Source organism: Ooceraea biroi, chromosome 4, assembly GCF_003672135.1.
Source record: "Ooceraea biroi isolate clonal line C1 chromosome 4, Obir_v5.4, whole genome shotgun sequence".
NCBI classification, from domain to species: domain Eukaryota; kingdom Metazoa; phylum Arthropoda; class Insecta; order Hymenoptera; family Formicidae; genus Ooceraea; species Ooceraea biroi.
The window spans coordinates 2,225,130-2,237,790 of record NC_039509.1 but is presented as its reverse complement, the minus strand read 5'-3'; the positions used below and the strand labels follow the sequence as shown (position 1 = coordinate 2,237,790).

The 12,661-nt window shown below is 39.0% G+C and overlaps 1 protein-coding gene across 2 annotated transcripts in view; it reads right to left on the bottom strand.

Moving 5' to 3' along the window:
• Nucleotides 1-138: 138 nt before the first annotated feature.
• Nucleotides 139-12,661, bottom strand: part of LOC105283797 (lachesin) — a 64,291-nt gene continuing 51,768 nt past the window's right edge. Inside the window, exons 3-11 of one of the 2 annotated variants that reach the window (XM_011346846.3) lie at nucleotides 4,897-5,100; nucleotides 4,308-4,675; nucleotides 3,899-4,055; nucleotides 3,478-3,768; nucleotides 3,186-3,292; nucleotides 2,906-3,095; nucleotides 2,591-2,617; nucleotides 2,371-2,489; nucleotides 139-2,278 (exon numbers count right to left, since the gene is read on the bottom strand). In XM_011346846.3, the coding sequence (XP_011345148.2) occupies nucleotides 2,398-2,489; nucleotides 2,591-2,617; nucleotides 2,906-3,095; nucleotides 3,186-3,292; nucleotides 3,478-3,768; nucleotides 3,899-4,055; nucleotides 4,308-4,675; nucleotides 4,897-5,100 (1,436 nt within the window). In that variant the 3' untranslated portion in view covers nucleotides 139-2,278; nucleotides 2,371-2,397. The remainder of the gene's footprint in view (nucleotides 2,279-2,370; nucleotides 2,490-2,590; nucleotides 2,618-2,905; nucleotides 3,096-3,185; nucleotides 3,293-3,477; nucleotides 3,769-3,898; nucleotides 4,056-4,307; nucleotides 4,676-4,896; nucleotides 5,101-12,661) is intronic. The other variant, XM_011346844.3, reaches the window with a different exon arrangement.

Sequence of the window (12,661 nt, the reverse complement as noted above, 5' to 3'; positions counted from 1 at the left end):
AGTGTGAACTAATATTTCACATTATTTACTGATTAAATGAATAAAAGAGATTTTCTTTTGTAATTTTTATGAAGAAGTAAAAAATTAGGAAGCAGGCAATAAAAATGTTTTGATGGTGTGTTAATGATTCGCTGCAATGAAATGCTTATCATTTTATTGATGTACTAGATTTATTATTCATCTGCAAGTATAATCTTATGAATTAATGTATCTTTCATTTTTCTTGATTGTACATGTTACATTGATTAAGGCAACAGTAGAAGCTACACTTATATGCACATCAGGTATGTTGCGTATCAATATAATGTTTTGTAAGCATTCTAATATGTTTCTTTATATATATTGCCAACACTTTTTAAGATAAACATTTATGTACATAAAAATTTTTTTTAATTGCACAAATTTAAAACGCTGCAATTAATTTGAAAAGATGCTATTTAGGATACAAAATGGCGTGAAAGAATAAAATGTATTACACATATTTATCTAGATGCAAATGTATGTACTTAATCTTTGTATCAATTATTCTCAATTTTCAATCGTGTCCGTCAAATATGCACAACTTCGAGAAATTTTAATATTTAATTAACGATAACAAAAGTTTCCTAGAGGTCTGCTCAATTGCATGTTTCCTATAACATTTTAACCATTTTCGCTCACGTACATTTTGAAACTCTGCGGAATTGTGCATTAGAAATCGACAAGTTTAAAATAGCGTGACATACTGGACGTAATAAGTACAGTGTAAAATAATGGTTTAATGCTATTGCTACAACAAGTATTTGCAATTTTGAAATAGCGATTACAGACTTTTGTTGACATTAGAGGAAAATTTTATTCTCGACAAAAATCCAATTCCAGAAATAAGTTTGCGATAGTATAGAAATACGGTTACGGTACAATGTAAAATGTAAAATAAAATACACATCGTCCTAAGATATATTGAAAGTTACACATACAGGTGTACTCTATCGTGCAAATAAATGTTTCGGGTACTTTACAAAATATATATGGCTCTCTTGTGTACGTACAAAGCTGTAATTCTACTCTTCGTATCTATGTCAAGCATATTTCTAGAATAGGCAATTGTTTTTGTACGACGTTTTACGTTTAAAAGTACTGCGTGTAACATTAATTATAAATCGATATAACAACGTATCAGCGCTACAAGCTAGCAAACTATCCTGGAAAACGTTACAGAACGTCACTCTCACATGCATACTCGTCATCAATCATTCGCATATTCACGCATTCAAAAACGTAGTACGTAAATAAAAAAAATTTGCCTTCTCGTTGGGAGCAAACATACTCGAGGACGTAAAGTTAACGCGTAATTCTTGTATAATTCTTACACGACAATCGCAGATAGGTATATAGGTGGATATGATTGCTCCCAACACTCCGTGCTCTGCGTCGACTCGGTATACATGACGTATTATCGTAATATAATATATAACGTATCTTTTTGTCATACGTTTAGTTTTCCGCCGTTACACAGTTTAGGTACATGCCTCGCAGTTCACGCATGCACCGTGGAAAACGGATCGGATATGCCATTTCCGTGCGCTATTCTTTTGGAAGAAGTAGATCCGTGTGTACACATGGCACCAAGCGACATCATTGAACACGCGATTCTAATAATTGTCTTTAAGCATACAAAAATAAATTATAATAACATGATTATGTGTCTCTGTGAGCCTACGCATGTACAGTGAATACTATATAATATGTTTGCACGTACATACATATACACGTGGCCGTGTCTCCGTATGTATCCGTATGTACGTGCGTGTATGTGTGCGTATAGAGAGATAGATATATTTATATGTATAAATATATTTATATATATATATATATGTATATTGTTTTAAAGTACAATACCCCTTAATAATTACTCGTGATTTTTATGGAGTACGGTTAAAATGCTCATCTTTCCTTACGTCGTGATAGAACACCTAGGCGAGTCGTATAAATCAATGCTGACTATATTAAGCGTCGAATAAAAAAATTTCACGTAGAAAAAGAAAAAGCTGCTATACATATCGTGTGTCGCACGTAACGTGTATTGTATATATGTAACAACGTGTGACAATGCCCGTTTGAGAAGAATTCGTTACGTAAACTACGTTACGTGGCATATGCAAGAAATTGCAAAATGCATTTCTAGATAGAGTTTGCATAAACGATTCGTATGTGTCTGCCTCCCCTAAGTGCTCCCACATTATTAATGAACCCACCGTGAAGTTTGCTGGTGGTTGCTTTGGCTGCAGCAAATTACCTGCAACATAAGTACGTCGTCTGTTACTTAAATAAATTCATTGTACGCTTATCAATATCGTCTGTATATTCATGCCAGGTATATATATTTACCTACATAGTTTACAGAGTTTAAGTAAGTTACAGACTTGGGAAGGCACAAGATAAAACGACTAGGATCAACGCTAAAAGGGCTCCGGGAGGCCGAATTTGGACAGCTGCTGCATTTCCCTCTGTAAACGTGCGGAAGTTAAAAACTGAAGAAACCTTTTGAGATAACGGCGCTGTTCTCAGCGCGATAAGAAAAAATTATTAAGTATTTAGTTATTTGTACCTTTCCGTGCCATTTCGGGCGGGGAATCTGAAAAAAAGAAAGAGAAAGGTAGCTTTAAAATCTCTACCCATTTTTATCATTCACACTAATATTTTAATTAATAATTTTTGTAATTTTTTATCAATTCCGAGAGTAATTGATTAAATCTGTAGTGCGTTGAAAATGACTTCTGCGTGATATGAAATATTTAATGAATATTGTATAATAAATATTTAATAAATAAAATACTGTATTTTGTATCAAAGCATAAATTATTATGCTCATTGAATTATATCACAACTAAACGGGTTAGCATAATAGCATAATAATACATACCTCCAGTAAACATGTGCGGCTCCGACGGCGGAGACCATCCGAATGCATTTCTGGCCATGAAAATCGCCTCGTACGATCCAGGCTGAAGATCTCCGATCGGATGCTCCACAGTAAATTGATTTCCTTTACCGTCTTTCACTTCGGGCTCAACGACACTCCACACGTCATCGCCTGCGCGACGATATTGCAGCTGCAAGATGGAAAAGTTGTTTTGCCTTTGTTGCATCAATTTTCAGCTCTACATAATAATAATAATACATTCTTGATGAACATCACTTACTCTGTATTCATTGATCGGCGAGTAACTCTCCAGACGCCACTTGAGAATTATCGCCATGTCATCATTGGTCATCTCGGCGCCGGTCAGTTTTGGCTGTGAGGGTGCTCCTGAAATGCACGTGTGAGTAAGCATCCCCTTCGCATTTCAGTTTCCTAATGATTCACGAAACTACTCAAAAAAAGATGATGCGTCTACAAATCTCTAATAAGATTATTCGCGTTTTATTAATTTTCAATAATTCGACGATTACGATAAATTTCATAAATCTCCGATGTGCTTTGACGACAATTACCAGTTAGAATAATTGATTTCGTATCTTGGCCAATTGTGTTCTGCGCGCGGCACTTATATTCGCCGAAGTCCCGCGGCAGGGTGTGCAAGACTTTCAGAACGTGCTTGGTCTTGTTGTTCTTCATCACACCGTGATGCATCACTATCGAGCCCTTCTTATGCATGATTTCTTTGTCGCCCTTATACCATGTTATTATAGCTTCCGGATAAGCGCTCACGATGCACGTCATCTCCGACTCAATACCGGCGCCGCTGTGCACTATGTTCCTCTTCACTTCTATCTCGGGCACGTCTGCGTTGTAAAAAAAATAAACGTGTTAATCAATAACGTCAATATAGTTATGCATAATGCTTACGTTGAACAGCCTGAGAAAGGTATAGTATATAATAGGCCGGCTATTGGATAAAAATAAGCCACTCACAATGTACGACAACGGCAATTGCTTCCATTGCCGGCTGCTTCGATCCATCCTCAGCAAGACATTGGTACAGACCACTGTGAGACCTGCTCACTTTCCTTATCGTGAGGTAATTGCCATCCACGGTCACATCGGGATCGTAGCTATTCACTTTCTTGTTCTACGAAGGAATAACAGAATTGTTTGATCGTCTTTCTTCCTCTCTTTAATCGCTATATCTATTTACGATATTTATAACTACCAATATTATTATCGGTAATAAAATCTGATGTTTTATTATGATGATGATAATATTTAAATAAATAATAATATTTAAATGATAAATAATAACTGAATAATACGTTATTGACGAGAATGTATAATAATTTTTTTATTCAAAATTTTTATTTGATTTTTTAACCAAAATTTTTACCTCGATAAACCACTTGATCTCAGGAGGCGGCTGGATGTCCGTTTCACAGCCAAGTCTGACACTGTGCCCTTGGATCACGTCGACTCGCCTCGAGGGCATCACGCGAATTATACCCTTATGCGAGTGTTGCGGGACAGATTGCTGGTGCGTTTTCTCTGGTGCGGGATCGACCAGCAGACGATGGGTGATCACTAAATTATTTTCCGCCAGGACAGTGCACTTGTAATCGTTGGATGTATCATTGACCGATGCATTGTGGATCACCAGACTGTTGTTCGGCAAGTTTACGATCCTCTTGTCCGATATGTACGGTTGCCCACCGAAGTACAGGTATTCGCCATCCTTCGTCCACGTGATTGCATAATTTTCTGGAACGTACCGCGATGAATTCTATGAGTTCGTATTTTCAAGCTCGACTCTATCGATATAGCTTTTTGTGAAATGAAAAATTTACACAAGATAATAAATTAGGAGGAAAGTAGGAACATTTTTTAAACAGTATTATATCACTTTCTCGCGGTGGAAAAGAAGTAAGTATTTTTTACTTATTAAAAGCCTTGTAGTAGATAGGGATTATTGCTTTACAAACCTGCATGGATCACCTGGCAAGGTAGCAGAACGGTACTTCCGGCTTTTACGCGAATACTCTTTGCCATTGATAAGATTTGCGGTGGTGCCTCGGCGACGTTGACATTGTCAAGATACGCTTCTTCGTCCTCTTCATCTTCCTCTTCCAACGGAGTATCATCTTCGTAATCGTCGTCCTCAGTACTCTTGGTCGGTTTGCACCAGCCTGAAACGGAAAAGAATAACAACATGTGTGAGCAGCTTTCAATGTAAAACAGGAAAATAGAGATAATAAGTAATAGAAATTAATACAAATCAGTCTTTCTGGTAATAAAACAAAAATTATCATAATCAATAATATACTTTGCTGATGTATTATTAATTTTGACAAATTTAATAATTTACTATATTTCACATCAAATAAATAAATACTAAAAAATACTAAACTTAGATAAAACTACCAAAAAAGTAAATTTACACGAAAATTTCCCAATTTTCAACGACTATGTACAAATGCCGTGGCCGCGGTTCACTTCAAAATAACAAGTTGCGCAAGCAACTTATGCAAAAAATAAATAATTTTGTAAATAAATTTCTGGGCATTAAAAATTATCGCGTGGCAACAGTGACGGTGTACTCTGCGCACCGTAATTCCACTAAAATCAATAGAGAACGAGAGTGTTTATCTCGATCCCCTATTCTATCTATTAAAAGTATGTTCGGTAATAGCGGTTGGAAACACATTCCAGTTTCACTCGCGTATTTGTACGAAGGACAGCATCAATTGGATCATGTACACGCAATCGTTTTTTCGAGCGATTCGGACGCCCGGCCAGCTGCAACTCGTTCCAGTCGGCAATCAGCTGCTCGTTAAAACCACAAACCGATCGTGCGTACCCCCTAGCCCGCCCGCGGAGGGGTAGTGCGTGCAGTGGTCGAAATTAGATTTCTGGTGCATGATCGCGCTCGATTTTGGGACGGAGCATAAGCGCGCACACTGGCTTTCTAATAATACGCGGCTCATCGTTTTGAACAATGGTTACAGGCTTCTCCGTCATTGTTGAAGATGTTGTGGAGGCGGAAGAGGCGAAATCGCTCTTTCGCGGCCGGGAACGCTCTGCGTGCCAGTCGTCAGTTTGTCTCATTTTCAGACGAGGCGCGTCTTCACGCTAAGGCGTCATACACACTGTTCGATTTTAGCTGATGTAACCACGCCCTGTTCGTGGGAAAAAATGGGTCGTGCAAAGTCGAGCTGGCACGGTAGTTAGCTCGAGTTTCGAGTGTACAAGGTAAAAGGCAGTCGATAACTTCGTGAGCTAAGGACGCCAAATTGTCTTTCATCGTGATTGAAACCGTCGATTCCAAGCTGGCGTAATTTTTAAAACTATTGATTGATAGATCCTGGAGAACGCTCGGTCGTGTTGCACGGCTGCAATTTCATCAATTGGCAGGTGTTGCGAAAGCGAATTTAAGCAGCGAGTGATGTGAACGGCAGCCAACTGGGTGAATATGATATTAAAATTCCACCTAAATTCTCCAGCTGCGTTTATCATATCAATCTCACGAAGCTTATCGTAAATAGATCTTCAAATCATTTAAATGCAAAAACGAATGAATAAATTGGCGAAAAACATATTTGCGTGTAAAAATCCTTCAATCCGGAAATTGATACGAAATATTATAGATGCAGATAATTTCGTAAAGAATGGAATAAATAGAATAAACGTGTAACATTCTGGTTACATAAACTAATTAATAGGAAGGTAACACAACAAATATGATATTTAATAATATTTAATTGCCGCAGCGTTCGAGTACACGTGTACCTTGCAGTGAAATAAAATGCGATTACACGGAAAGAACTCCGTGAATTCAGATTAATGGCTGACCACTAGATACCGACACCCTTGCGTTCCAGTTAGGGTGCAGCCCCATTCTCTATGACTTTATTCTGAACTCCCTTAGCAACGACCTAGTCTGTAGGCGCCACGGTGTCCCATTGCTCAATCCATGTAACTCTGTGAGCACCCACGCGTTCTTTCAGAGGGACTAATGTCATGGAACATTACGCTTGCAGTGTGGATGTCACTAAACATATAGTATACGTTGGTTGCAAAATGTATGTTTTTATTCTTAAGAAAATTCTATGGATTATTGCATTAATAAAATTCTTAGGATATTAATAAAATTCTGTTTATTTCTCTTCAGACGTTATAAAATTCGGTCAACAATTTTCTCTTTTTCTGTTCAAAAAATAAATGAACAGTTTGATTTGAAGGATACATAAAATATCAATTATATCAGGAAAAATTATTAATTAAATTCTTCTTTGGATTTTTAAAGTTAAGATTGCTACTTTACCAGTTTTAGTTACCTCTTCATTTTCGTAAGTAACATATTTCACACTGTTTGTTAAACTGAAATAGAATGTCGGAGCGTTGGCGTCCTTAATTGAAAACCAAGATTGATTACATTGTACGAAGGAGCGGGACAATGATCTAAATTGATTAGGTACACGAAATACAGTTAGGATCAGTGGTTTGCCACTGATATATTCTCGTTATGGTTTGCCCATTTTTAACCCAGCCCCTCTTATTTCCTGAGTAAACTTATTATGAAAAATGTTGAAATATGTAGAATATCACGAAATCAAGTTCTCTTTAGAAACATATATTTGTTTATATCAATTCTTTATATAAATTCTTTTTGACTTATACAGAATTCTTTCATTTGCAAAAATTTTTAGATATATTCAACAAATCCGTAATGCAAATCCGGAAAAGTGCAGTGACTCGTCATCGAGTTACGAAACGGAAAAGCCCAGCGTTTTCTCCTCATCCTCATTCTCTATTCGAGTAATACGACGAGTTTCGCAGGGGAGTAACGGGCGCGGTGCGAAAACCGCAAATCTATTTTACATTAGAGGCACGTATCTCGGCACAGTAGCATCATCGTGACGGCATATCCGAAAAAAGGACAGCACACCTAGGTCACGTTGCATCTGCAGGACACGTCAGCCTTCGTTACGTGTGTCCTTATGTGATTTCAGTCACGACGATGATAAGACCCGGACATAGCCGTTGGGTTTTGCTCGACAAATCAGAGTGCTCTGTAAATTACTGACGTCGAGAGGTGTGGGAGGCATTCCTCGCGTCGCGAAAATGTCAGGGAGCATTCACGGTTGGCGTTGCAGCGATCGCGCTGCACTTTCGCGAGGAGCGTTACGCAGACAAAAATAACTCGTCGTCTAGAAGGAGATCGGATACGGTTCGTGGAATCTTCATTGGATCGCAGCTCAAAGCTAACTTCCGTTTACGAGACGCTCAAGCAGCTGTCGCTCTTTGCCGATTCGTAAAATATAAATACGAGTGAAAATATGTAAATCGCAAAGTGCTGCAAAGCTTTCCACAAGTCTGATTTTAGTTTAAACTATAATATTAATTTTTATATTAATTTTTAAATAATGATTAGAATAAATAAGAATCAATTAAACAATTATGCAAATATAGATGCAAAAATCCATATTCCATTAAAATTTTTTTGATGCAAGAACTGAGAAGATCGTGAGAAGATTTTAGATCGCGTTTCTAAGAAGACCCTCGAAGCGCCTACTAATCAGTCGACGGGTGGCGAGAAAGCATGCAGCACGTGAGGGCGCGGAAGAAACGTTTTAGCGATCTCGGAGTTCTTCCTCTTATCGATCGCGCGCTACCCCTGTACGCCACGTCTTTGTTTGTTCCGGCGAGGAGGCAAGCCTCCTTTGCCTTTCGTGGGAAAGTACGCCGGGAGGGTGGAAGTTCCTGACACGGGTTTTCAGATTCCATAAGAGAGATATTGTTCTTGGGAGTCGGCGTTCTGCCTCACCCCGGAAACGGCTTCTTACCTTGGCAAGGCTCTGCCAACATTCCGCGAGTATATTAAGGCCACGTCGTGAGCCTCACCGTTCCATTAGCAAAGTTCCTTCTGAAAAATCTGATACCATCTATGTTTACAATTATACGCATGCAAGTGGAGTCGCGGAATATAAAATAAAAAATAATAAATAAATATAAAATGAAAATTGAACTCTTAATTAAATTTACATCTATTTCATCTTTAACTGCGGCGCCGGCGTAGCGTTGTACGCTTTCTCTTTCTTTCGATGATTCCTTCTCCACGAGTGGAGCCGACAGAAATTAAACCGGCAGAAATTAAAGCGCGTCTCTCGTTTTGCCGACAAATCGATATCACCTTCGCTGTTATCGTCAAGGACGGGACCGATCAAGTTACACAACGCGACATCGACATTGCGTTAATATACGGATTGCGGAGTGGCGGCTGCGGTCGCGCGGCAACACATTCGATGGATCGCGAATGTTGAATGAATGACGTCAGCCTCCACATTCTCTCACGCCTTGACGGTTATTATTGCCAAGAGACACGCACTCTTATTCCAAGAGGGAGCCCACGATGCAGACGCGCGCACACGCATGCACTTGCGTGCGCGCAAGCACATTCGAAATACCGCGAAGGAGGGACGTCGGCGGAATGTGCAACGCATCGGCCGCAGCAGCAGCAACGGCAGCAGCAGCAACGGCAGCAGCAGTAGGAGTAACAGTGTGTTGGAGAGTATATAATAAAGGGGAGTGCCATTGGCCGAATTGACCCGCGTCGCGCCACGCCGAGTCCCTGAAAGTTCTTGGCGCTTGTGCGACTTGCTTGAGTCAGAACTAAAGCACTCTCAGATCGAGCGATAGATACTCTGCGATGCAGCGACTCCCTCTGATAAAACTTGATCTCGAATTATTCTCTTTTTTTAGGAAACCCTAAAGAGAAAAATTCAAAGAGCTATAATTATTCTTGTCAACGAAGGAATATTTCAAATCAGATCGCCGTTGTTCCATGAATATGAAATAAATTCGTGTCTTTTACACCTTCTTTATCAGAGGATAAAGAAGGTGTAAAAGACACGAATTTATTTCATATTCATGGAACAACGGCGATCTGATTTGAAATATTCCTTCGTTGACAAGAATAATTATAGCTCTTTGAATTTTTTACATCCGGCAAGAATAAATTCGGAATCGTAAGAGAGACACACATCGACGCGATGACATATGATAATATAATCATTTAATATCGATTAGAAGAGCTTATTATTCATGCGTCTCTCTCTCTCATTTTATATTCTGTCCGTGGTCAAATATAGTCCAACAGGTGAACGACTTCATTCTAATAGAGCTAAAAGCGATCGTAAAACTTCCCGAGATGATTTACAATGTCCCCGCGACGCGATACGGTGCACGCTCGCATCGTTCCCTTTGCCCTAATTAATTACGTTAGCGCCTTCCGAAGGGTACTGTGAACATCGTCCTCATCGTCATTGTCAAGCGGAGGACTAGCAGATCGTTGCAAGCAACGTTGAAAGCAGAGTTGCGCAACCTCCGGCACGAACGATACGGAATAATCCGTTATTGCCGAGCACGAGAGCGGTCGTGGCTCGGGTCGCCATCGTCACGCGAAAATAACCACGCGAGCGGCTGCCACAAGGGATACAACGCCCGTTGGGAGAAATAGCCAAAGGGACGACACTGGGACTGGCCGAGCGCCAAGCGAGAAGATAACATGGGATTGCAGATGCTGCACCGCCATTGCCGCCGACATCGCGCGGCCCTAAAGCTGATTCCACACTCCGACTTTACAGAGTATCAGATATATGTGCAGAATGAGTGTGCGAGAAGACGGGAAACGTCTTTGAAAAATTTGTCTAAAATTACGAGACTCTATAGAAGAATCTGATTATGTACAGAAAATGAACAAACTGATAGGATTAGAAAACGAACAAACGAAAATAAGCGTTTTAATGTGTAATAATTAATTAATTAAATTATACATAAATATATTTGATTTAATAAGTTTTTTCTTTTTCTTTTCTACTTTCACTGTATGATGAAGCATTAAAATTAGGCATTTAAGCCATCTTAATTACGTGTGAGAGTATATAAATATAAATGGAATAAGAATCTCCTTTTCGTTGTGATATTCTTCTCAATGTGTGAATTCGACGCAAGAAACATGAATACCAGCAGCTATGAGTAACTACACGAGGCACGGGATTTTTATCAAGTCCAGAGGAGCCTGATTTAGATCCAGCTCGTGAGATCAATGCGCCAGCACGCTCTAGACAGCTACGAAATCGCCTTTCATCAGATCTCGAGAACCGCCGTCTATTTAAGATGTTCAGCAATCGAGTTTAACAACATTCCGAGAAGTTTGATCGGGAGATATTCCAGCGCTCAACGAGTAAAAGCTCAATATCATGCGTCCTAATAGACAATGCTCTAGCGGTTGTAAAATCGCTTCGAGGGGATGCCAATGGTTAAAACTAACAGCGTCGTAATTACGGCGGACGAATCGACTGACGATTTCCGCGGAGGATCTTTTGTCTCGCAGCACAATGAACCCGATTCGCGGTACAGTAGCGATCTTGCAGTTCCGTCACGTAGAGTTTAATCCTATAGCACACTATACATACCGCCTACGGAAACTAATACATTCCCTTGTTTAGAAACGGCATTTCTGGGAATTACGCGCTACGTTAATTGCGTGTTCAAAATTACGAAATTCACGCATTATTACAAAATGGCATTCCTTTTATTAAAATATCCTTACACAGGAAAATACATTATGTATTAATTATGTATTAAAAAAATTATGTTATAACTTAAATTAAAATAAATTAAAAATATAGTGTATAAATTACAATAGATCTAATAATATCACATTAAAATGAATCTATAATAAAATGAATAATACATGTAAAAGTAAAGCTACGTGTTCGATTAAACGATGCCTTACGTAACGATGATACAACATAATCTGACTTTGATTCGGCATCTTTTTTTCCATGAATCACGTCATGATAATTTGTCGGTTTCATTTGGTACCTCTCTTTCACTCTATAAAACGTACAGATAATTTCCATCCATTGAAGAGAGATATTATTAGTCCTATTTGTCCCTTCGTCTTATCGAGAAGGCTTAGTATCGCGGGCAGCTTAAAAGGCCGTTAAATAGTGAGTCAGCTCATAGCTGAAGAGAGAGATGACCACGTTACACCGCGCGCGTGACCGAATCGTTATGGGTATCAAGAACACGAGACGTTGCTGTGAATAACATTAATCTTCTTGTGCTGGGCGCGATCCCTGTAAGGACAGGGCGGGCCGCAATGCATCCACGAAAAAATACGCGTTCGAACATCTACGACAATTCCTTCCGATTTAACGCTTCCATCGCATGACTTTTTCCAGTAAATTTCAAACACCCATCTGCCATTCTTCATCGTACTCGGGATGCTACATGCAATGCTTTTCCATTCGCTTTTTTAATGCACTTTACCAATCTTTCATCGAATTTTATCGAATAGCGGGGAATATCATTTTCACGTATCTTCTTCCATTTGTCATTGCTTTGTTTTTTGGAGAAGGAGAATGACATAATAGATTTTTCTCTTCTTTATTTTGACGTATATATTTAATAATCGAGTACAGAAAAATTGGCAAAATTGAGACATGAAATAAAATTGACAATTAAAAGATGAATAAGAGCGCAAATCCTCGATGATGATTTTCCAATGCAAATGTTTTCTTTTTCAGAATTTTTTCAGAATTCTCTTCTCGAAGTCGGCTTAATAATGCAGTGAAGGATGCAGTTCATCGTACATATCCGCTTCAGGTGAGTCGAAGAATACATTTCGCTGGCGCCGCCGACGCGTCATATAATGGCACATTATCCCCTTCATTACCATCA